Below are 20,244 nucleotides of genomic sequence, written 5' to 3' on the forward strand. Positions count from 1 at the left end.
TAGATTTTGAATTATTGACAAATACTCCCTCCGTCCCATTAAATATGCAACATTCGCTTTTCGGCACGAGATTTTATGTAATGTTGTTTTGTGAGTTAACGAAGAGAGAGTAAAGTAAGAGAGAAGAAAAAGTAAAGAGAGTATTGTTTCCGTTTTTAGAAACGTTTCATTTTTATGAGACAGACCAAAAAGGAAAATGTTTCATTTCTAATGGGAGAGATGGAGTAATTAGTTGTTATGCCCACGTCAGATGCAGCCTAACAAGTCAAGCCTTGCAGACGTTGCAGTACACTTATTTCTTAAATAAAGAATACTTGGTTTGACCAAATTATCTAATTTAACCATTAAATATAAGTATTTGAAAATTAAATAATACAGTTATACCTAGCTAGCATTCATGAACTTGGTTAACCCTGTTATTAGTTTCCATTCACTCTAGAACAAAATAATTCAAATCTAATGGATATAAAATATATATAGACAAATTGCAGCTGATAAGAAATTAACAATAAGCCCAAAATAAACACGTATGTCATGTTGTCTCAAGACCAAAACTGCAATACCTTACTATTGTTTTTAAGTTGAAAATCACACGAGTTCAGATGTCTCAACAAATAATAATGGACAACATATAAATATGTGGTAATAAGAAACACTCAACACTTGATTTCCTTCAAACCATGGGCGAAGTACAAAAATGTTGGATCGGTAGCACCTTCCTTGTAGTATGCAAACACCAAAGAGCTATCGTCATGCATGCTCTCTCCGACGAAGCTAAGACCACAGAAAAATAGTATATACATCATTCTAGCAAGAAAAAATATGCAAAAACATTGTAACCTTAAGCATAAATGTAGACATATGATGAGTGTGTAGGTATGTTCCAACAATTGCAATTATTTAAGGAAATGAGAGAGAATTCATACAATTGAAGGTCTTTGAGTTTAGAGACCAGATACTTGGTTGCACCCTCGATCGACTTTTTGAACTCCTCTTGCTTCTCTGCATCGAGCTTAGGGGTCAATGTCTTGATGTACTTCTTGATATACCCAATAAATTGCTTCTTGTCAAATGGAGGTTGCTCCTGTACAAAAAATAGGGTCAGACCACGAAATCCGATAGGTCAACATAATGAGTACGGAGAACAAAACACACCTGCAGCCTGAAGGTATCAACAATGTCAACAACTTTGACAGCTTGGTCATCAACTCCTTCGTCCTCACCGGCACCTTCAGCAGAAGGGTTGGCGCCGATGTCGACGTCAACTGCTCCAGTAACTACCCACTGTGTATAAGAAAATACACATCAGAATGAAAATTTAAACGTATAGATCAAACAAGAAGAGCATGCAATAAGTCAAACCTTTCCCTCGACTTCCCACAGACAACCATTCTCAATTTCCTTGTATGTAAACGAGTCAGAGAGGAGTTCGTCACCTACAAATAACATAGCTCATTTAACAACCAAATACCCTAAAGCAACAAGATATGCAAGGCAAATTCATTTAACACTCAAACAAGCATAAGTTTAGCAATTAGCCTAAGTAAAATACATGGTTAAGTAAAATAAAACTTAAAAACAGAATGATAGCCGTAACAATAGCAAACCTCAATCACCGAAACTCTTGAATTATCTATTCCTAAATCTGAATTGTAGCATTAACCCAAATATTTCAGTTACAAAGCACAATCAATATCACCAAAACTAATAAATAGACCAAGATATGGAAGGCAAATTCTTCAAACACCCAAACAAGTTAGCCTTATGTTAGTAAAATAAATCTTAAAAATCAGTAACAATAGCAAAACTCAATCTTTAAAACTCTTGAATCATCGAATCCTAAATCTGAATTATAGCATTAGCCGAAATAATTGATTTACAAAGCACAATCAAGCTCAAACCTACCGTAACAGAAAGGTCTAATATTTAGTTTAAACCTTAATCCCATACCCAAAAACCAGCGAAAAAGAGGACATCGAGCGGCGATATTCGATTAATTAGAAACACATCCATCGCCCAACAATAAACTCATTATTAAAAGAAATAACAGCTGAAAAACAGATCTAGACATGACCACGGAAAACCGTAACACTATTAGCAAATTCAAGTTCAAAATAAAAACAATATAACAAAATTACCTGTGAGCAAATCTTGATAGACCAACATGATTTCAAGATTTTGAGCTCTCAATCAATCACGTCTGCGAGAGAGAGAGAGAGAGAGAGAGAGAGTTACAAGAGGAGGGGGAGTTAATATTTATAGATAATAGAGAGCGAGGGTTTATGGCAATCTAAAATTACAATCGAAGACATGAATTCTCCTTTATTTACAAATTTACCCGTTTTCTAAATATAATATTGGGCTGGGCCTCTCTATCAATGGGCATCAGTGGATCTCAATAATCTCGAGGTCCGAAAATATAAATTAGTAAACAAAGTACGAAAAGTTATTTTGGTTAAAAATATTCAATGGTCTAATGCTATTAAATTTAGTAATATTTCGTTAGAATGTACTGATAAATCTTGCTATATCCTCAACCCCTACATATATATCCATGGTTTAGCTCTCAGACACGGCGTACTTAGTTCCGGAGGGCAGAGTTGTAAGAATAGTTTCCTATGTTTTGCATAAAAATTCCTACCTAAATAACAAATATCAAATTACTTCAATTTCCTTGAGTTATCCTCATGTTTTTGTGTGGATGTTTTCACCAAATTACAATTTAATTTCAATACAATTGAATGTATGGACAGAAAGTTACAGTGTATATACAATATTGAAAGTGTCATGCCATATAACATAATGAAAATGTAGGCATAAAAAACATCATATCATTATCGTATTAAAATTTTTAATACCGAATCACAGTATAACAAATTTTAAATATGAAGCATTTCCTAAATTATTACCATGCCGGCTTTTCGGTGTACCATACCGATAGTCTGATATCTAGTACTACTACTATACTATACTATATATTATCAACTTTCGTTACACCATAAATGAAAGTTTATTTGTTATAGAAAAATAACAATATGCATTGTATTTATTTAAATACAAGAATATTGTTATATCGTGATCTAAAGCATTAGTTGGTATATAATTTATTATTCGATATTGGTTTATATACACTATCGAAAATTTGTGGGGTAAATACATAACTCATACAAAATGTATCACCTTTGTTTCATATTAGTACAAAAAGTTTGAAGTTGACATAAATCATACAAAAAGTTTTATTTGTGTTTCAGTTTAGTACATTCCGTTATATGTGTTTAAACGGTGTTAAAACTCTTTGTTTATGCGAAGTACAAGATGTTTCATCATTATTTCATGTTGACACAAAAAAGTTCTATGATTGTTTCATATTGGTACAATTTTTTTTATCATTGTTTTATGGTTTGTACGTCATATAAGTAAAATGTTTAACACCGTTTAAATACATATAACGGAATGTACTAAATTGAAACACGAATGAAACTTTTTATATGATTTATGTCAATTTCAAAATTTTAAACTAATATGTAAATACAAATTTTTGATAGTGTATATAAACCAATATCGATATATATCGTATTTCTAATAGGGTGTCTAATTTATTATTCGATATATATACGGTAAGTTATGTATTTACCCCAAAATTTGTATTGTAAATACTTACCTAAGAGCATCTCCAGTGGTTGCCCGTCCCACTCGGACATCCACTAGAACTTCCCAAAAATACCTCCTGCCACGTCACTAGGACTTCCCATCCCACTGCCACGTCAGTAGGACTTCCCCTGCACTATTCGCCCTTCCCATCGCCCTTCCCACTAGAACTTCCCGCAATAAAATAAATCACAAATTCACAAATTATTATGCAATTTACGTTTACGGAAATAAAAATTTCAACACGAATACGAATGGGAAAATTTAACAACTTCATTAAAAAAACACTTTAACAACTTCATTAAAAAAACATACATGATTTAAAGAAAACATACATCAACGTCAACCCCTCCGCGCCCAAACCTCTTCGATAATATCGTGCTGAAGTCGAACATGGGCATCTATTTGCCGCATGTCGGCAAATGCACGCAACCGCTGAACCTCTCCATGAGGTACCCCCATATTCACATTCGCGGTGGCCACGCCGTGACTTGGACCTGTACCCGTATTATCTTCATTGGTCCACTGAGTCAGTTCCTCAGCTTCGTTTTCGACAATCATGTTGTGCATTATGATACATGCGTACATGACGAAACTGATGGCGGGACCAACGTCATTGCACTAATCGTTGAACAGGGGCGACGACTGGAGGACGTTGATGTCGTTGTTCGACCCGGCGACTCCGAAATAAGCATGCCATGTCCACAGCCGGTAGTCAGCTACAGCTTCAAGGATCATCGTGGGATGCTTGGCTTTGAAGCCGGTAGTGTATATCCCCTTCCAGGCGGCGGGGCAGTTCTTCCACTCCCAATGCATACAATCTATGCTGCCCAACATCCCAGGGAACCCGTACACCGACCCATGCATATCTATCAGGCTCTGGCAATCTTCGGGGCTCGGACTACGAAGATACATGCGTACATGACATCGCCGATATTGGGAATATACCACTGTCGTGCAGGACCCTTCACTACCGCCCATCGACTCTGGAGCACACCAAATGCCCGCTCCACATCCTTGCGCGCTGCTTCCTGACGGCTCGCAAAGTATGTCTTCTTTTCTCCGAACGGATGCTTGATTGACTTCACAACGACGGGCCAGTTTGGGTATATCCCATCCGCCAAATAGTATCCCATATTGTGCTGGTTGCCGTTGGCGACGAAACTGATGGCGGGACCAACGTCATTGCACTGATCGTTGAACAGGGGCGACGACTAGAGGACGTTGATGTCGTTGTTCGACCCGGTGACTCCGAAATAAGCATGCCATGTCCACAGCCGGTAGTCAGCTACAGCTTCAAGGATCATCGTGGGATGCTTGGCTTTGAAGCCGGTAGTGTATATCCCCTTCCAGGCGGCGGGGCAGTTCTTCCACTCCCAATGCATACAATCTATGCTGCCCAACATCCCAGGGAACCCGTGCACCGACCCATGCATATCTATCAGGCTCTGGCAATCTTCAGGGCTCGGACTACGAAGATACCGCTCCCCGAATATCGCTCTCACGGCCGCGCAAAAATTATACAGACACTCGATGGCTGTCGACTCGCCAATGTGGAGGTACTCGTCGAACATGTCGGCCGCGCCTCCGTACGCCAGTTGTCTGATTGCGACAGTGCACTTCTGTAAGGGCGTGAGTCCGGGTTTGTCCGCTGCATCCTCCCTGATCCTAAAATACAAGTATCTTCTCTCTAAAGCACCCACGATATGCACAAACAGCGGACGATGCATCTTAAAACGCCGCCGGAATAAGGCATCCCCAAAACGCGGCTGCAGGGCAATATGTGCAGCAATGCGGTCACGGGGGTACTGTAGTTCGACGATAGATCGGACGAGGTACCGCCGCCTGCTGTCCCCGCTGCTCCCTCTGCTGTAGCAGCCTATCTATCGCACCTTCCACAGCGACCTCGATTTCATCATCGCTATCACTGTCACTAGCCATTCTAGATATACTTGAAAATAGAGATGTAGAGAGAGAAACTTGTTAACACAAGTGGTGCGAATGAAATGAAGTTCAACAAGCCGTATATATAGAGTTAAAAAAAAATTCAAAAATCAAAAATACCGGACGACCGACCGGACGTCCTACCCCCACCCCACAATGGCGCCCGTCCACTCGGACGTCCCTCGGATATCCGAGACGTCCTACCTTGATGGGCGTATCCGACCCCTTTTGCCACAATGGCGGACGTCCGGTCGCCCGTCACCGATGTCCGTGCTCTAACGGGTCCTAAAAATTCAATTTTTTTTAGAAAGAAGTCACCTTCAACTAATCGTTCAATTCGAAAGCGGGAATGCGAAAATTCAAAGGCACCTGTATTTACGCCCCACGGCGCTGAAGATCCGTTCAACATTTTGCCATGGATGAAGTGATATCTCGAATTGTTGCATATCTCGAAGCTCATTCACCAATTTCACAGTCCTTTCTCAGAGATTTAGACACCCTATTGGATTTCACTCTCAAGACCAACGACACAATTGACATCGACAATTTCTACAATGAACTTTCTTCAAGAAACCGCTCCCTCACTTCACTCACAAATGCCATTTCCACAGCCATGGATTCCGGTATTAGCTCCAGCACTTCAGTTCTTGCATCAAAGGTATATCTCTCGCTGCTGCTATCCCCAAATTCCCCGGTTTTCACTCTGTTTACTCCCATGGCTTTTCTCTCTCTTCTCCGCGTTATACGATTTGCCGTCAAGAAACCATCTTCCGCCCGGAATGAAGGCTCTGCGTCTCGAAGCTTGGGTGGGAAGAAAAGGGGGAAGAGGAAAAATGGGGGGAATCAGGCTAGGGTTGAAAATAGGGATTTTGCGGAGAATGGTGGGGAAGAGACGGGTTATGATGTGAAAGACTTGTTTCTGCTGATGGAGAAACTGGAAATGGTAATGGGTTTGGTTCATTTAGACCGATTTCCTGATTGTTTGAAGGCTTTGGTTCAGACAATGTGTGAAATTCCGATGACGGCTGTTGATTCGTGGGACTCCGGGAGTTTTAGGAGGCTGTCGGAGCAGTGTTCGAGGATTTTGAGTGAAGCACTGAAGGCGGAGCATGGGGATTCGGGGGACACTGCGGCTGAGGTGTTGAAGGCGTTGAGGCCGTTGATTTTGCTGTCAAAGTCGCAGGTGAGGAGCTTTGGCTTGGGGTTTGTGGTTAATAGGATGGTGGAGATGGGTGAGCATTCGGATGAGATCAAGAAGGCGGTTGCGAACATGCCTAAGTTTTTGCTGCAGAGGGCACCGGAGAAGGCTGAGCCAAGGGCGTCAGCAGTTGAGTCCATAATGGAGATCGTGAAGGCTTTGGATAGTGGTCATCAAGTTGAGTTTGCGGATTATGTGTTGAAGATGAGCCGAGGGAAGACACAGTTTCGTGTTTTGGCAGTGGATATCATACCTGTTTTGTTGGTGTCTTTGAAGGGTGCTTCAGAATTTGATGTGGTTGAGGATTCTTGGGGTTTGAAGCTGTTGAAAGCGTTGATTCAGCGCTGCTCTGATTCTGCAGCTGTGGTTAGAGCTAGAGCTTTGACAAATCTGGCTCAAGTTGTGGTGTCCTTGTCTGGAAATGATGGAAGTAGGGCAATGCTGAAGGAGGTTATACGACACGGGGGTGAGGGGATGAGCAAGATTCTGAAACTACGTTCTGTGGATGAGAAGGCTGCTGTTCGAAAAGCAGCACTTTTGTTGATATCAAAATCACTGTCGTTGTTAGGAGATGAACTTGATGAGGAGCTGCTGAAGACAGTAGGCATAGCTTGCTCTGATCCACTTGTTAGCATTAGAAAAGTGGCAATCTCTGCTCTATCTGAGGTGAATTTCATTGTTTATGTGTCGATTTTTTATATGTTCTTCACTATTTTGAATGATAATTGTGGTTGATCTTTGTCCTTGCTTTGCTTAGTCCCTTCAATTCTATTGAAACTCACTAACATTGTTTAGTTTTTGCTGCTGGTTATTGTCCATTTCCTTTTCTTGTTTGTGTTTTTTGTGAGTAGTTCTCTCGCAATCTCGTTCTTATATTACTATGCTTTCTTGATTTTAGGCCTTCAGGAAATACTCAACTCGTCTTGTGACCAAAGAGTGGATGCATTCTGTCACACGTTTGATTGGTGATAATGAAACCAGCATCCAGGAGGAATGTGAGAGCCTTTTCTCGGAACTGGTTCTTGATCGTGTATCAAGGGCTTGTGACAAAAAAGGAAAGAACGTTAGCTTCAATGTCGAAGCTGAGTCATTGTATACAGAAGGAGCGCTTGGCCTGCTAAAGGAGCTTTGTGATGGAGAGGTTTTGCCTTGGGTGAAAAAGATCTGCTCGAGCCTAGGGAAAAAGAAGAAGCTTCAACGGCAAACAGCTATATCACTTCAAAATATCATTAGGGCTTCTGAAGCCCAGTGGGTGCACAATTCCATGCCGATGGGGAATTGGATAGCACCCCAGGGTGCCTGGTTTTTGTTGTCCGAGGTATCTGCATTCGTTCCAAAAGCAGTCGACTGGGAGTTCCTTCATCATCATTGGCAGCTTCTCGACAATAATAAGGCAGCTAATGAATTCCAAAGCCCTATTCGTAGTGGATTTATGGATGAAGAAATGGTAGATATGGAATCTCATTCGATTACTTGGATGGGAGATCGAGTATTTCTTTTGCAGACAATTTCTAATGTCTCCATGGACCTACCTCCCGAACCTGCTGCGGACCTAGCACAGAACTTTCTCAAAAGACTCGAAGGGTTCAACATGCATCCAACTGAGGTATATAGAGCTAGATGCTGGTTTTCGTGTCATTCCAACTAAAAATCGGTTTTCTTAACAATAATGTTCAACGTATCTTGCTATATATGGTACATGTACATAATTGAGACAGAAAGATGAGGGTTTTCTTTTCATACTTAATGAGTAAACTATAAGAGATAAACTTTCTACTCCCTCTATCCCATTGAAGATGACCCACTTTCCTTTTTAGTTTGTCCAAACCAAGATGACCCATTACTAACAATTGAAACACTTTTCTGTCTACTTTACTCTTTCTCTCTCTTACTTTACTCTCTCATCTTCACACACAAAACAAAAATGTATTAATTCCGGTGCTGTCCAAGGAAGGGGTCATCTTCCTTGGGACATAGGGAGTACAAAATAGAGGCTGTTCCTTGCATTGCATCTTTTAGAATGAGAATCTTATATCATTCTGTTCTATTTATGTGCTTTTATGGTTCTTGAATTTTGATTTTTTTTCAAATGTCTTTTAACAGGTTGATGCTCATATAAAAGCACTCAGAACCTTGTGCAGAAGGAAGGCCTTAAATCAGGAAGAGGCTGATACCCTCGTAATGAGATGGGTGGACCAACTCAAACACAAAGCCTCCCTAGTCCTAGAATCGTACATGTCGCAAATCTCCATTCCAAATAAAGAAAGTAGTTTTCTTACTCCTCCACCGACCTCTGTAAGACGAAAAGGAACAAAAACAGCTGAGTCGAAGTCATTAGCACAAGCCATAGTTGCTATTTACACAATTGGATCACTAGTTATCGTTTGTCCCTCAGCCAGTTTGAAAGATCTAGTTCCAACCATACACACCATCATAACTTCGGGGAGTTCTGATCCAAAATCTAGCAAACTTCCCACTCCTGCAGTTTCTGTTAAGCAGCTCGCCCCCTCCTTATACGTGCATGCATGGCTGGCTATGGGCAAGATCTGTCTAGCCGATGGGAAACTTGCAAAGCGCTATATTCCTCTTTTCGTGCAGGTACATTCTCATGCTTGGGCTCCTTAAAAAAGCAATACCAAAATCAGCTTATAGATTGGATTGTCTGTTGATTTATGAAGTAAAATGTATGCATGATCTTCTGTATGCATCAGGAGCTTGAAAAGAGCGATTCCGCTACTGTTCGCAACAACATAGTGGTGATGATGGCAGATTTCTGCGTGCGATACACTGCTATGGTGGACTGGTGAGTTCCACTCTACCTTCAAAACTTGGTGAAACTTCAACTTATTCGAGAGTCTTTATATCTGAGTCGAAACCTTACAGTTATATGTCAAAGATCACAAAGTGCCTACGCGATCCCTGTGAGGTAGTAAGAAGGCAGACATTTATCCTACTAGGAAGACTATTACAGGTACATGTTGATTGTTAGAACAAGTTTAAGAGGATCAGTTTTCGAGTATTGTCTCTTAAGACGTTCTCTCTTCTATACAGCGCGACTATGTAAAGTGGAGGGGGCTTCTCTTCCTTAGATTTCTGTTATGTTTAGTTGATGATTCAGATAAAATCCGACAACTAGCCGATTTCCTCTTTGGGAACATCTTGAAAGGTTACTGGTTTACTACTATCGCACACTGCATCTTGTTTCGTTACCTTTGTGTGCTGATCTTTCCTTTGTTTTACAGCAAAGGCCCCTCTTTTAGCCTACAACAGCTTTGTGGAATCCATCTTCGTGTTGAATGACTGCAACGCTCACACGGGGCGTAGCAACTCCAACAGTTCGCGCAATGAGAACCATATCTTTACTATACGGTAGTTCTGGCTGAACTTGTGCTGGCATCGATGGTTTCAGGTGCTAATACGATACCACTGCTTCTATCACAGGGGAAACGCCGAGCATTCAAGGTCTCAACGGATGCACATCTACGCGACTCTGCTGAAGCAGATGGCACCGGAGCACCTCTTGGCCACCTTTGCTAAAGTGTGTGCTGAGATTCTTGCTGCTGCATCTGATGGCATGCTTTCTCTAGAGGATACAACAGGGCAATCTGTTATACAGGTAGCATTCACTATTCCTAAATTCTGATATATCCAAAATATTTTTTTGATTTATGTTAAATTTGATTTATTCTATAATGACTTTTTTAGCTATTTTTGGATAATAAGTTTTGATTTTAAATTGAGAATGCATTATTATTGATCGAATGGTCACCCTACTGACAGCAAGAACTTAACTGACTGGTGTTGTGATGGATTTTCTTGATACTAACAAATTGGCACGGCTGTAGGATGCGTTCCTAGTCCTCTCGGGCAAGGAGATCCGAATCCAGGCAAGCCACGGGGCATCATCGGAGGCAGCAGAGATGGAAGAAGAAGGTGGAGACGGAGGAGGAGCATCCACATCCGCCTTAAAGGGAAGAGCCATCACTCAAGCAGTGAGGAAAGGCCTAATCCAGAACGCAATCCCCATCTTTATCGAGCTCAAACGCCTCCTTGAGAGCAAGAACAGCCCCCTCATCGGCCACCTCATGGACTGCCTCCGGATCCTGCTCAAGGACTACAAGAACGAGATCGATGACATGTTGGTTGCTGACCGGCAGCTGCAGAAGGAGCTCATCTACGACATGCAGAGGTACGAATCCATGAAGGCCAAGAGCACAGCGGCTGATGCATTTGCCACGTTGAGGAGGTCCGAGGCATACCACTCTCCCAAGGGGGTGGCAATGGAGAGGAATCCCAACACGATACGAAGCAAGCTGCCACGAAACCTGCAGAGCAACTCCAAGGTTGCTTCGGCCGTGGCTGATGCTGCAGCTGCTGCCACAGCGCGGTCCGTGCTCAGGGAGGTGAACACGGGCGCCTCCACGCCTCTCGGCTCGATCAACGTGCCCAAGCTGAAGTCACGGTTGGGGGTGGCTAGTCATGGAGGAGAGAAGCCGGCTGAGGTGATTGAGTCTCTGAGGAGAAGACAATGCTTTGACTCTGATGATGAGAAGTAGTACTCCATTTTGTAAAGAATGATTGAGTTAACCATTGTAGTAGTGAAGTTATTAGTTCAACCTTTGTATGAATGATTGTATCATTAATCTAATTTTAACATCTGCATTGTTACAATATTTTTATTTGTCAATATCCTGAAAATGCCAGATCTTAATTTAAAATGATCACAAAAAGGTAGTTATCTAAAAGTGAACCAAAGATTAAATCTTTACTATTTGGCGATAGTTTTGAATGGAAAAACATTGCATTTAATTATAGGATATCTGGATATGTGGAGAAAGAGCAACCGTTTTAGATAACTATGGTATCTTGGAGAAAATATGAAGAATCTTACCATAGAATTGATGAATCTGAAGTTGATTATTCCTTGGGTCATTTTATAGTTTGGTGATATGAAAATATCTGCAGAAAAGTAAGACAAATAGAAAATAAATTGGGTGCAAATTGACATGGCGCAATTCAATTGGCTGATAATTAGGGCACTATATATATATGCACTTGTACAAATAATCTCACTCTTCCTCTCTATGCCTCTCTTTCTATCTACGATTTGGTCATTGGATTACGGATCTAATAATTATAGGTAAATATATGGCTTTCTTCGAATTCTTTTCATGACATTTTGTCTGGCTGATGTTAAATTCTTAGTAAATTTCGGTGTGTTGACTGGTTTTTTCATTCTGACGAAACCCTGCTTTGTTCATGTTGGTTTACACTTGTTAGGGTGCTTCATTGATTAATTTGATTAAGATCCTGATTTGGGCTTTTTTGTGTTTGTGTTTCGATTAGCGGAAATTGTGGTATTCTGGGAGATCAAAGGTGAACTTGATGCAGTGGGGTGTGGATGAATTTATGATTTTGTGGATTTTCTAGTTCTTGGCCCCCAAAGTTGAATTTTGGGATTTTTTTTCTGAGCTGGGCTGTTTGTATGTTTGAGTAGGGTTTTTTTGGGTGTAACTGAAAATCGTGATGGATAGCAACAAAGATGAGGCGTTGAGATGCATAAACATTGCGAAAGAGGCAATTGCAGCTGGTAATAAGCAAAGGGCCATGAAATTTATTGGAATTGCTCGCCGTCTTAATCAGAGTTTATCCGTTGATGATCTATTGGCTGCTTGTGAGAATCTTGATTCCTCATCTTCTGCGGGCCCATCTAGCAACGTGAAGAAGGATTCCACGGTGAAGAGAGATCAGGGTGCTGGTAATTCTGATGGGGTTTCAAACGGGGAGAGGAATTACACGGATGAGCACATGCTTCTGGTGAGACAGATCAAGAAAAAGACAGATTATTACGCGATTCTTGGGGTGGAGAAGAGCTGTTCGGTAGAGGAGATTAGGAAGGCGTATAGGAAGCTGTCTCTGAAAGTTCATCCTGATAAGAACAAGGCACCGGGTTCTGAGGAGGCTTTTAAGAAAGTTAGCAAGGCGTTCAAGTGCTTGAGTGACGATGAGTCGAGGAGGCAGTATGATCAGACTGGTTTGGTGGATGAGTTTGAGCATAACCAGCAGTATCAGACCAGGGGGAGACGGAGGAGAACAGGGAACGACTTCTTTGATGATGAATTTGATCCTGATGAGATATTCCGAGCATTTTTCGGTCAACGTGATGCGTTCAGGAATGCTCAGGTTTACAGGACTAGAACGCACACTGCTGCTGCACATCAGAGGGAAGACATGGGTAACACGGGCCCTAGTCTTATGCTGCTGCTTCAGTTGCTGCCATTTTTGATAATCATTCTGCTTGCTTATCTTCCATTTTCGGAGCCTGAGTACTCGTTGCAGAAGAACTACTCTTACCAGTTTAAAAAAATGACAGAGAAACATGGAGTAGAGTTCTTTGTAAAGTCACCTGAATTTGATAGGACCTATCCTGCTGGAACTCCTGGTCGGAATGAAATTGAGAATAATGTGATAAAGGATTACAAGCATATGCTTGGACGCTACTGTCACATGGAAATGCAGAGGCGTCACTGGAATAGGCACTTCCCTACTCCTCATTGTGATAAGCTTCAAAGTTTTGCCGCATGAAGGTGAGTTCATGTTTTTGCATGATGTGGCTGTTACTTCACTTTCTTTTATGATTGTTTAAAATCGAATGGTCTATGTGAGAACTGGTTTGATTCAAATTTAGTGTTATGGGAACTTCACTTATGCTGCACCAATCGTATGAAAAGTGTGTATTACCTGATTAATTTTTTTATAGGTTGTTTCTGTAAAATAAGTGCGCTTTGAAAATTGAGCATTTTGATGTTTGTTTGTAGATTGAGCATTCCTGAAAAATAATTGAGCAGGAAAAACAGAAATACCTGAGTAGGCCTTTTCGTTTTTCCTTTTTAAATGACAAAGTGAGCCGTGGGAAGAGGTTGTGCCCGACCAAAATTGTGGATCTGTCTGAACATGCACAGATTATGCAAGTTAAGCCATTAATCTTGGCTGTAAGAGGGAGTAGCACAAGGGTCTGTACACATCAAGACTTGTGCACCACAATGAACTAAATAGCTAGTGGATTTAACTTGTTTATAGTTAATCACTGCTACAATGAAGTGGATTGATCAACATAGAGAGAAGTTGGGGATCAACAGTAGGCTGTCAGCACGTTTTTTTATGTAGTTACTGCTTTGCATAAAATCCTTAAGCTCCAGGCTTTTATCTGTGTATGCATAGTTGGCCTAAAAAATTGAGTATTTTCTCGTTGAGCTTTGCTTTTCCCTTGGCTAACAAATAAGAATTTGTTTGAACCAGCATAGAGATCAATTGAGGCTGTTCTTTTATTGAATTTAGTATCAGGGATCTGCAAGGGCATTCAGCTCTGGTCTTATGCTTCATACTGTATCTGTTTATTAATGTTTTTAGAGGTCTTGCTTTCTTCAAATGCTTTAGTAAGGTCTTGGACCGCCATTATTTTCATTGCTACCATCATTCAAGTTTCTTCTTTTCGTATATGAAACTATGCATACACCTCCTCCTGAACTTAGTTTTAGGCAAAGAATAACATTGTAAAGGTGATATAGCATGCTTTTAGTTGATCGGAGCTTTCTCTTTAAATCTAAATGATGTCCAGATTCTTCTAAGAAAGCCACATCAAGTGAGTTTTTGCATCTATGCTTGCTTTTATGTTGAAGTCTGAAGTCTGTTTTCAAATTAATGATATACTTTCACGTTCATTGTGCGATTTTGGTGATTTCTGCTCACGTCTCTCTTTCCTTGAGCAGATCCTCCAAGTTGATGATCTCCCAGTTGGAGATTCATGTCCCTCACATGCGTATTCACCATGGGAACCCCTTGCTGGCAGTAAAACTGGACAGAGGCTTTCTTCCTCTCGTTTCTAATTCGACCTCGTAGCCACAAGCTCGTTGCCATTGGGGACTTGAACGATGGTCTCATGTCTGAGGGAGGTCTTTTTTTGCAAAGGAACCATGCGAAAGTTATCCTTTCATTTTATGTACATTGTATTGCAGCTATCTAATGACAACTCCGGTTTTAGCCAAAGTAATAATAAGGTGAGGCTTCTGAGCTTTTTGTTATGCTTTTCAAGTTGGCCCTCCTCCCGATTCAATCTCGTATTTTATTTCATCATCTTTGGTAGTATTGAAAAGTATTCGTTGGCATGAATGTGTGTAACCAGTGCTGAAAAATAGCTTCATTTGATACATTCAACAATTTTTGAAAATACTCGAAAAACCATGGAGTTTTTTGGTGAAATTGTATCGAATATGACAGTTGGGAAGTTATATGTGGGCGTCACGACCGATGACTTAAACGACATTATTTAGTTAAAAAATATCAACAATCTTGCGATAATTGCTTTAAAGTTGTGAGATAGACCATAATTTAGTACTCATATAATTTAGTTTTTTATTTATGACATTTTGTCCGTGTATATTCATGGAAAATAGAAAATGAAGAATGCAAGGGGAAAGACAAAAATAGAAATTGTAAAGAGCCTGAATAACTTTGTAGTAATATCTGAAAGTGAGGCTTCAACAACCGACAGACTTGCTAAATGCATATCTGAAAGGACGGTAATACCCTTGTATAACAATATTTGTAGATAACAATTTCATAACTAATTATACCTAAAGTTGTAATAGTATGTGTGTACGAGAGTTTTATATACATGCGTGTGCATCACATTTGTATAATTCATTATCTAAGGTTTGTTTTCCTTTTCTTTTTCCACTCTTCGCTCGCACTCATGTGTGCTTTTGTATGCACTTTTATAAGACGCGTCATTTTGTTCATACCAATAAATTATAAGTAAAATATTGTTATTTATTAAGCACGCTATAATTTAAGAGGTAAATATGAAACTATATCAATGGCTATCAATCAAGTATCAAGAGGTCAATAAAAGGGCTAATCTCGTCATTTCACACACTGCACATGTTCATACACGAGCTAGCTCAACTGTATTATACAGAAAAATAAACTCAGCAAAAAAAAAGAGAAAAGAAAAAAAACAATTAAAAAAAAGAACAAAATGTAGATCCCAAAACCAACGGAAATATCGGTTTACAGATCGGAGAGCTTAATCGCCGCCATCGTCGTCGCCGCCGAAGATCGAGACTCTGTTGTAGAGCAGGAAGAGGACGAGGATGAGTACGAACGCTACTCCGAGCGGCGATCCGCTGGCGCGGTGGATGGAATTAGGCTCTCCGGTGGAGAAAATGGCGGAGACGAAGGATCCGGTGTCGGAGGAGAGGAATTGGATGGTGAGGAGGAGGACGATTGGGAGGAGGAGAAGCCCCACGGGGCTCAGCATCTCCGCGATGAACTCGGTCACCGCCTCGCCTTGGTCGCCGAGCAATGTCGGCACCACCATCACCAGCACCACCACCACCGCCAGTATAGCTGCGTGCGGAGGGCCGGCGCGCCGCTCTTCTATCATATCGGATTTTATTAGCTTCTGCTGGTAGTGTGTGTGTGTGTGTGTTTCTCTTTTTGAAAAGAGTGTCAAAATGAAGAGTTTCGAAACGCGCTGCTTTTTGAAAGGACTCTATACTGCGCTCTGCTTTTATAAGCGACCAAATCGATGTACATTTATTTATTTTTCATTTTAATACTAGTAATGTTAGAGTGGGATTTGGATCCCTGCTGTGTGCACTGCTGTGCACCGCACAGGATCCACCCCCTGTTAGAGTGTCCACTATAAGGCGGACACACCCAATAGCCCCGCCCCAGTTTTTATCCATAGCCTCAGTTTTGTTGTCCATAGCCTAAAAATTTTGTGTCCGCCACTATAATGGACACCTCCAATAGCCCCCAAATTTTATAATCAACTTTCATTTTATAATGTTTCAAGTAATTATGAACAAATTTATCGGGCTATACGTAATTAGAAGAACACGACATTACGAAGTAGAAGTAGAAGTAGAAGTAGAATTAGAAGTAGAATTAGAATTAGAATTAGAATTAGAATTATGAACAAAATTATCGGGTCGCTTCCTCCTGGGCGGCCTGGTGTTGCACCTGTTGAATCAGAGCATTCCAGCTGTCTCTCCACAAATTGTTCATTTCCGACCCCAAATTGTAGTGAGAGAAATTTTTATAGATGTAGAGTTGGAATGGTGTGAAAATAATGAATGGAGTGGGGTGTATTTATAGGTGAATTGAAATGTAAAAAAAAAATCGGCTATGGCCGCGGCGGTCGGTGCCGCTACTATAGGCGCCGCGCCTATAGCTGCGTCCGCCCCCATTTCGCCGCGTCCTCGCCCCGGAGTCGGCTGAAGCCCGTCCGCCCCCATTTCGGTGTCTGCCCCGCGGGCGGACAACTTCTCCACTATAGCCCACCCGCCCTCCGCCCCAACCCGCGGCTATAGCCGCGGGCTCCCCATAGTGGATACCCTTAGGGCATCTCTAGTTGCTTTCGCCCAGCAATAGCTAAGCCACAAACTCCTCCTGCCACATCATCAGCACTAAAAATCCTCCGGTCACATCACCAGGACAAACAAATAGCCCAGCAATAGCCTAGCCACATCACTCCTAATTATATAAAACAAATAATAATTGACAATCACACAAAATATAGAATTAAATTTACGACACAGATACGGGAAAATTCAATAATAATATTAAAAATTTAAAAAGTACATTAATTAAAAAACACACTTCATTAAAATTAAAATAACATTACAACATCCTCAAGAATGAGTTTGTCCCACATCGAAAGTGGAACATAAAACATTCAAGGATGTCTCTATAAAATAGAAACAACCAAGAATGAGTTTGTCTACATCAAAAGTGGTACATAAAACATTCAAGGATGTCTCTATAAAAGAGAAACAATCAAGAATGAGTTTGTCCCACATCGAAAGTGAAACATAAAACATTCAAGGATGTCTCTATAAAATAGAAACAACCAAGAATGAGTTTGTCCCACATCGAAAGTGGAACATAAAACATTCAAGGATGTCTCTATAAAAGAGAAAAAACCAAGAATGAGTTTCATAAAAAAAACATTAAATAAAAAAAATTAAAATTTCCGCTCGCCGGTCCGGAGCCTGCAATGGCGGCGAGCGGACCGGCGCTCGCGGATCGGCATGCGCTCGCCGATTTTTTCGCCAAAATGGCGCTGGCCGGTTACAATGGTTCGACAAGCGAACCGGCGAGCACCGGAAATCGGCTAGCTGGCCCACTCGCCGCCATTAGAGATGCTCTTACCAATCATATATTCTTGTTCTGAAAATTGGCTATATCCCAACTTTAATGTGTTTTGGCTCCTAGTATACATTCCCATAATAAAAAGTAATCTAACGCAACAAAAAATATATAACTGTGGTGGGCATACATTGTACTAAGTAAATAGTTTGGTGAATTGTGTTTTTAATGGATGAATAGGGAGTATTACTAAAAGATATCCGGCCATATAAGTATAAGTTGTGTGCATATAGATTTGTAAAAAAAAAAAAAAAAAAAAAAAAAAAAAGATGCCATAGACAGAGATATGCGAATTTAAAAAAAAATTATTCTTCGTCAATGGAGGAAATACTATATAAAAATGCTTATATTTTCTAAGTAAAAAATATTGGTAATGTAGTGATATAAAATAAGGCGTGAGAAGTGGCATACATAATCATCTTTGTCTTTGTATGCAACGCGGTTAGTGGAACTGTGGAAGTTTCCATGTTAATTCTTCAAGGCGTGGTGGAAAATATAATATTAATAAATGAAATTAACTCACAAATACACATAAATAAGTAAGTATGAAATGCAAAGTAATCACTTGAACCTATTCATATAACGAGGACTGCTCTGCTGAGCGCCAGCGTGAGCGTCTCTTTCTTTTTTCATTTTGTTTTTCAATTTTACAATATATTTATTATTTTTTAATTCCTTTTACATTATAAATTTTCTTTTATTTCTTGATAAATCTGATTGTACAGCAAGGTTGAGTCAAAACATTCATCAGCACAAGGTTTTTATCTCATACGCTATCTGCTCAATTCTTTCTCCATCGTTTTTTTCTCCAAATTGAGATTCCACAACGTTTTTTCACATCTCTTGTAATTTCTAACTCCTAATATTGAGATGCCCTAATATTCCAAGAATCTCAAATTTGCAGTGAGAGATGTAAAATCAAATTGAGATTTCACAACTTTTTTCTCCAAACTCAAATTCTATAACAGAGATGAACCACATGACGACATATATGAATCAAAGAATTCGAGATTTGATGGATCCGCGAATTTCTGATGTTAGTAAATGCTGGTAGAGAATGAAGACTACGACACAAAGAATTTACGTGGTTCGATTTACTGAAGTAAATCTACGTCCACGGGAAGAAGGGAGGGCAAGATTGTATTGCTTGATCTGGGATTACAGCTTACAACACAGACTTGCTATATGATTTTATCTCTAGAGAGCTTAACCCTTTTCTATCTGATCTAAGTTCTATTTATACATTGAACTAGGATCGTGGTTTGCAGCCCCACTAACAAGATCGTGGGTGAGCAATAACTGCTCAATAACTGCTTCGTACCACTAAATAGATCGTGGGTATAGTGGAGGTCGTGGAGGCCTTTCATGAGTCCACTAACTCCTAGTTCGGTCGAATGCTGAGACCGAACTGCTGGACTTTACCGATCAGCTCTTGCCGATCTGAGAGGAGAGCTTGACTGGTCGGCTTTTACCGAGCTGTAGGCTGAGTCCGAACTCTTTGGTCGTGCCGAACTCTTTGGTGCCGAACAGATACTCTTTCTTGGGCTCTGGGCTGATGGGCCGTCACTGTTATTGGGCTTGCCATTAGGGTTTAGTTCGTACCCCATCACTACCCCCCCGAAAAGCGAAGTGAATCACTTCGGCGAGGTGAGTCACTTCGGCATTCTGGATAATGGTAAGGGGGAGGCTGACGTCAGGGGACGTGCCTTGCGCGTGCCTGCATTAAATGCGACAGTAAAATCCGGCCGTTGAATCCTGAAAAGGTGGGATTCGAAACAGCGCAACGATCTCGAAATCTTTCCCGAATCTGATAAATATGCTCTTTCTTCCTCATTTGAACACCTTTGCTGTTGCGTCTTCTATACTCTCTCTTTCTCGAGAAATTTTCTTCCGCTTTCAAGAGCTTCTTCAGACTTTCTTCACCTTCAAAAAGTAAGAAAAATGTCTTCTTCTTCTTCTTCGGAGTCGGGTAGCGGTAGGAGAGGCGGTAAGGGGTCTTCTGGCCGGAAAGAGTCCGGGGAGAAGACCGTAGAGTATTTCCATAGTATTTTGAGTAAGGATACTGTGGTATCCCTACCCGAAAAATACTTTTTTCCTGGGGGGAGGGCGGTGGTACCTGACGGTGATCATAGGGCTGACTCCCCGCCGGAGGGTTACGCCACCGTGTACGAGGCCTGCTTAGAATGCGGGCTTCGTTTCCCCCTCCCTTCTGCCTTTATAGATTTACTAGATTTTTTTCA

At 40.8% G+C, this 20,244-nt stretch overlaps 4 protein-coding genes across 5 annotated transcripts; 2 read left to right on the forward strand and 2 right to left on the reverse strand.

Moving 5' to 3' along the window:
* Window positions 1-535: 535 nt before the first annotated feature.
* On the reverse strand, window positions 536-2,259 carry LOC121761320 (translationally-controlled tumor protein homolog). The gene is made up of 5 exons (XM_042156975.1): window positions 2,139-2,259; window positions 1,363-1,436; window positions 1,156-1,284; window positions 927-1,084; window positions 536-774 (listed from the first exon to the last, which is right to left on the reverse strand). The coding sequence occupies exons 1-5, from the start codon at window positions 2,164-2,166 to the stop codon at window positions 657-659; spliced, it is 507 nt and encodes a 168-aa protein (XP_042012909.1). The 5' UTR covers window positions 2,167-2,259; the 3' UTR covers window positions 536-656.
* Window positions 2,260-5,937: 3,678 nt separating this feature from the next.
* LOC121782921 (condensin-2 complex subunit D3-like) lies at window positions 5,938-11,463 on the forward strand. The gene is made up of 9 exons (XM_042180928.1): window positions 5,938-7,456; window positions 7,689-8,396; window positions 8,894-9,388; window positions 9,502-9,593; window positions 9,674-9,761; window positions 9,842-9,956; window positions 10,033-10,159; window positions 10,232-10,406; window positions 10,636-11,463. The coding sequence occupies exons 1-9, from the start codon at window positions 6,008-6,010 to the stop codon at window positions 11,344-11,346; spliced, it is 3,960 nt and encodes a 1,319-aa protein (XP_042036862.1). The 5' UTR covers window positions 5,938-6,007; the 3' UTR covers window positions 11,347-11,463.
* Window positions 11,464-11,812: 349 nt separating this feature from the next.
* Window positions 11,813-14,871, forward strand: LOC121782930 (chaperone protein dnaJ 49-like). Of its 2 annotated transcripts, none has more exons than XM_042180949.1 (3): window positions 11,813-11,930; window positions 12,288-13,377; window positions 14,560-14,871. In XM_042180949.1, the coding sequence occupies exon 2, from the start codon at window positions 12,317-12,319 to the stop codon at window positions 13,373-13,375; it is 1,059 nt and encodes a 352-aa protein (XP_042036883.1). In that variant the 5' UTR covers window positions 11,813-11,930; window positions 12,288-12,316; the 3' UTR covers window positions 13,376-13,377; window positions 14,560-14,871. The 2 variants fall into 2 exon arrangements, with proteins under 2 accessions (XP_042036883.1, XP_042036874.1); XM_042180940.1 differs by having other exon boundaries at window positions 11,829-11,930; window positions 12,137-13,377.
* An 820-nt stretch (window positions 14,872-15,691) lies between these two features.
* Window positions 15,692-16,354, reverse strand: LOC121769522. Its single transcript, XM_042166360.1, has one exon. The coding sequence runs from the start codon at window positions 16,233-16,235 to the stop codon at window positions 15,876-15,878; it is 360 nt and encodes a 119-aa protein (XP_042022294.1). The 5' UTR covers window positions 16,236-16,354; the 3' UTR covers window positions 15,692-15,875.
* Between the last annotated feature and the right edge of the window lie 3,890 nt (window positions 16,355-20,244).

Source organism: Salvia splendens, chromosome 2 (genome assembly GCF_004379255.2).
Source record: "Salvia splendens isolate huo1 chromosome 2, SspV2, whole genome shotgun sequence".
Classification (NCBI taxonomy): domain Eukaryota; kingdom Viridiplantae; phylum Streptophyta; class Magnoliopsida; order Lamiales; family Lamiaceae; genus Salvia; species Salvia splendens.

Excerpts from the sequence above, each read along its gene's own strand:
- LOC121761320 (XM_042156975.1), bottom strand. The coding sequence starts at position 2,166 with ATGTTGGTCTATCAAGATTTGCTCACAG. Across the intron at positions 1,437-2,138 it reads CTATCAAGATTTGCTCACAG|GTGACGAACTCCTCTCTGAC; the intron begins GTAATTTTGTTA and ends TGTTATTTGTAG. Across the intron at positions 1,085-1,155 it reads TTGATACCTTCAGGCTGCAG|GAGCAACCTCCATTTGACAA; the intron begins GTGTGTTTTGTT and ends TTTTTTGTACAG.
- LOC121782921 (XM_042180928.1), top strand. The coding sequence starts at position 6,008 with ATGGATGAAGTGATATCTCGAATTGTTGCATATCTCGAAGCTCATTCA. Across the intron at positions 7,457-7,688 it reads CAATCTCTGCTCTATCTGAG|GCCTTCAGGAAATACTCAAC; the intron begins GTGAATTTCATT and ends TCTTGATTTTAG. Across the intron at positions 9,957-10,032 it reads CTTTGGGAACATCTTGAAAG|CAAAGGCCCCTCTTTTAGCC; the intron begins GTTACTGGTTTA and ends TTTGTTTTACAG.
- LOC121782930 (XM_042180949.1), top strand. The coding sequence starts at position 12,317 with ATGGATAGCAACAAAGATGAGGCGTTGAGATGCATAAACATTGCGAAA.
- LOC121769522 (XM_042166360.1), bottom strand. The coding sequence starts at position 16,235 with ATGATAGAAGAGCGGCGCGCCGGCCCTCCGCACGCAGCTATACTGGCG.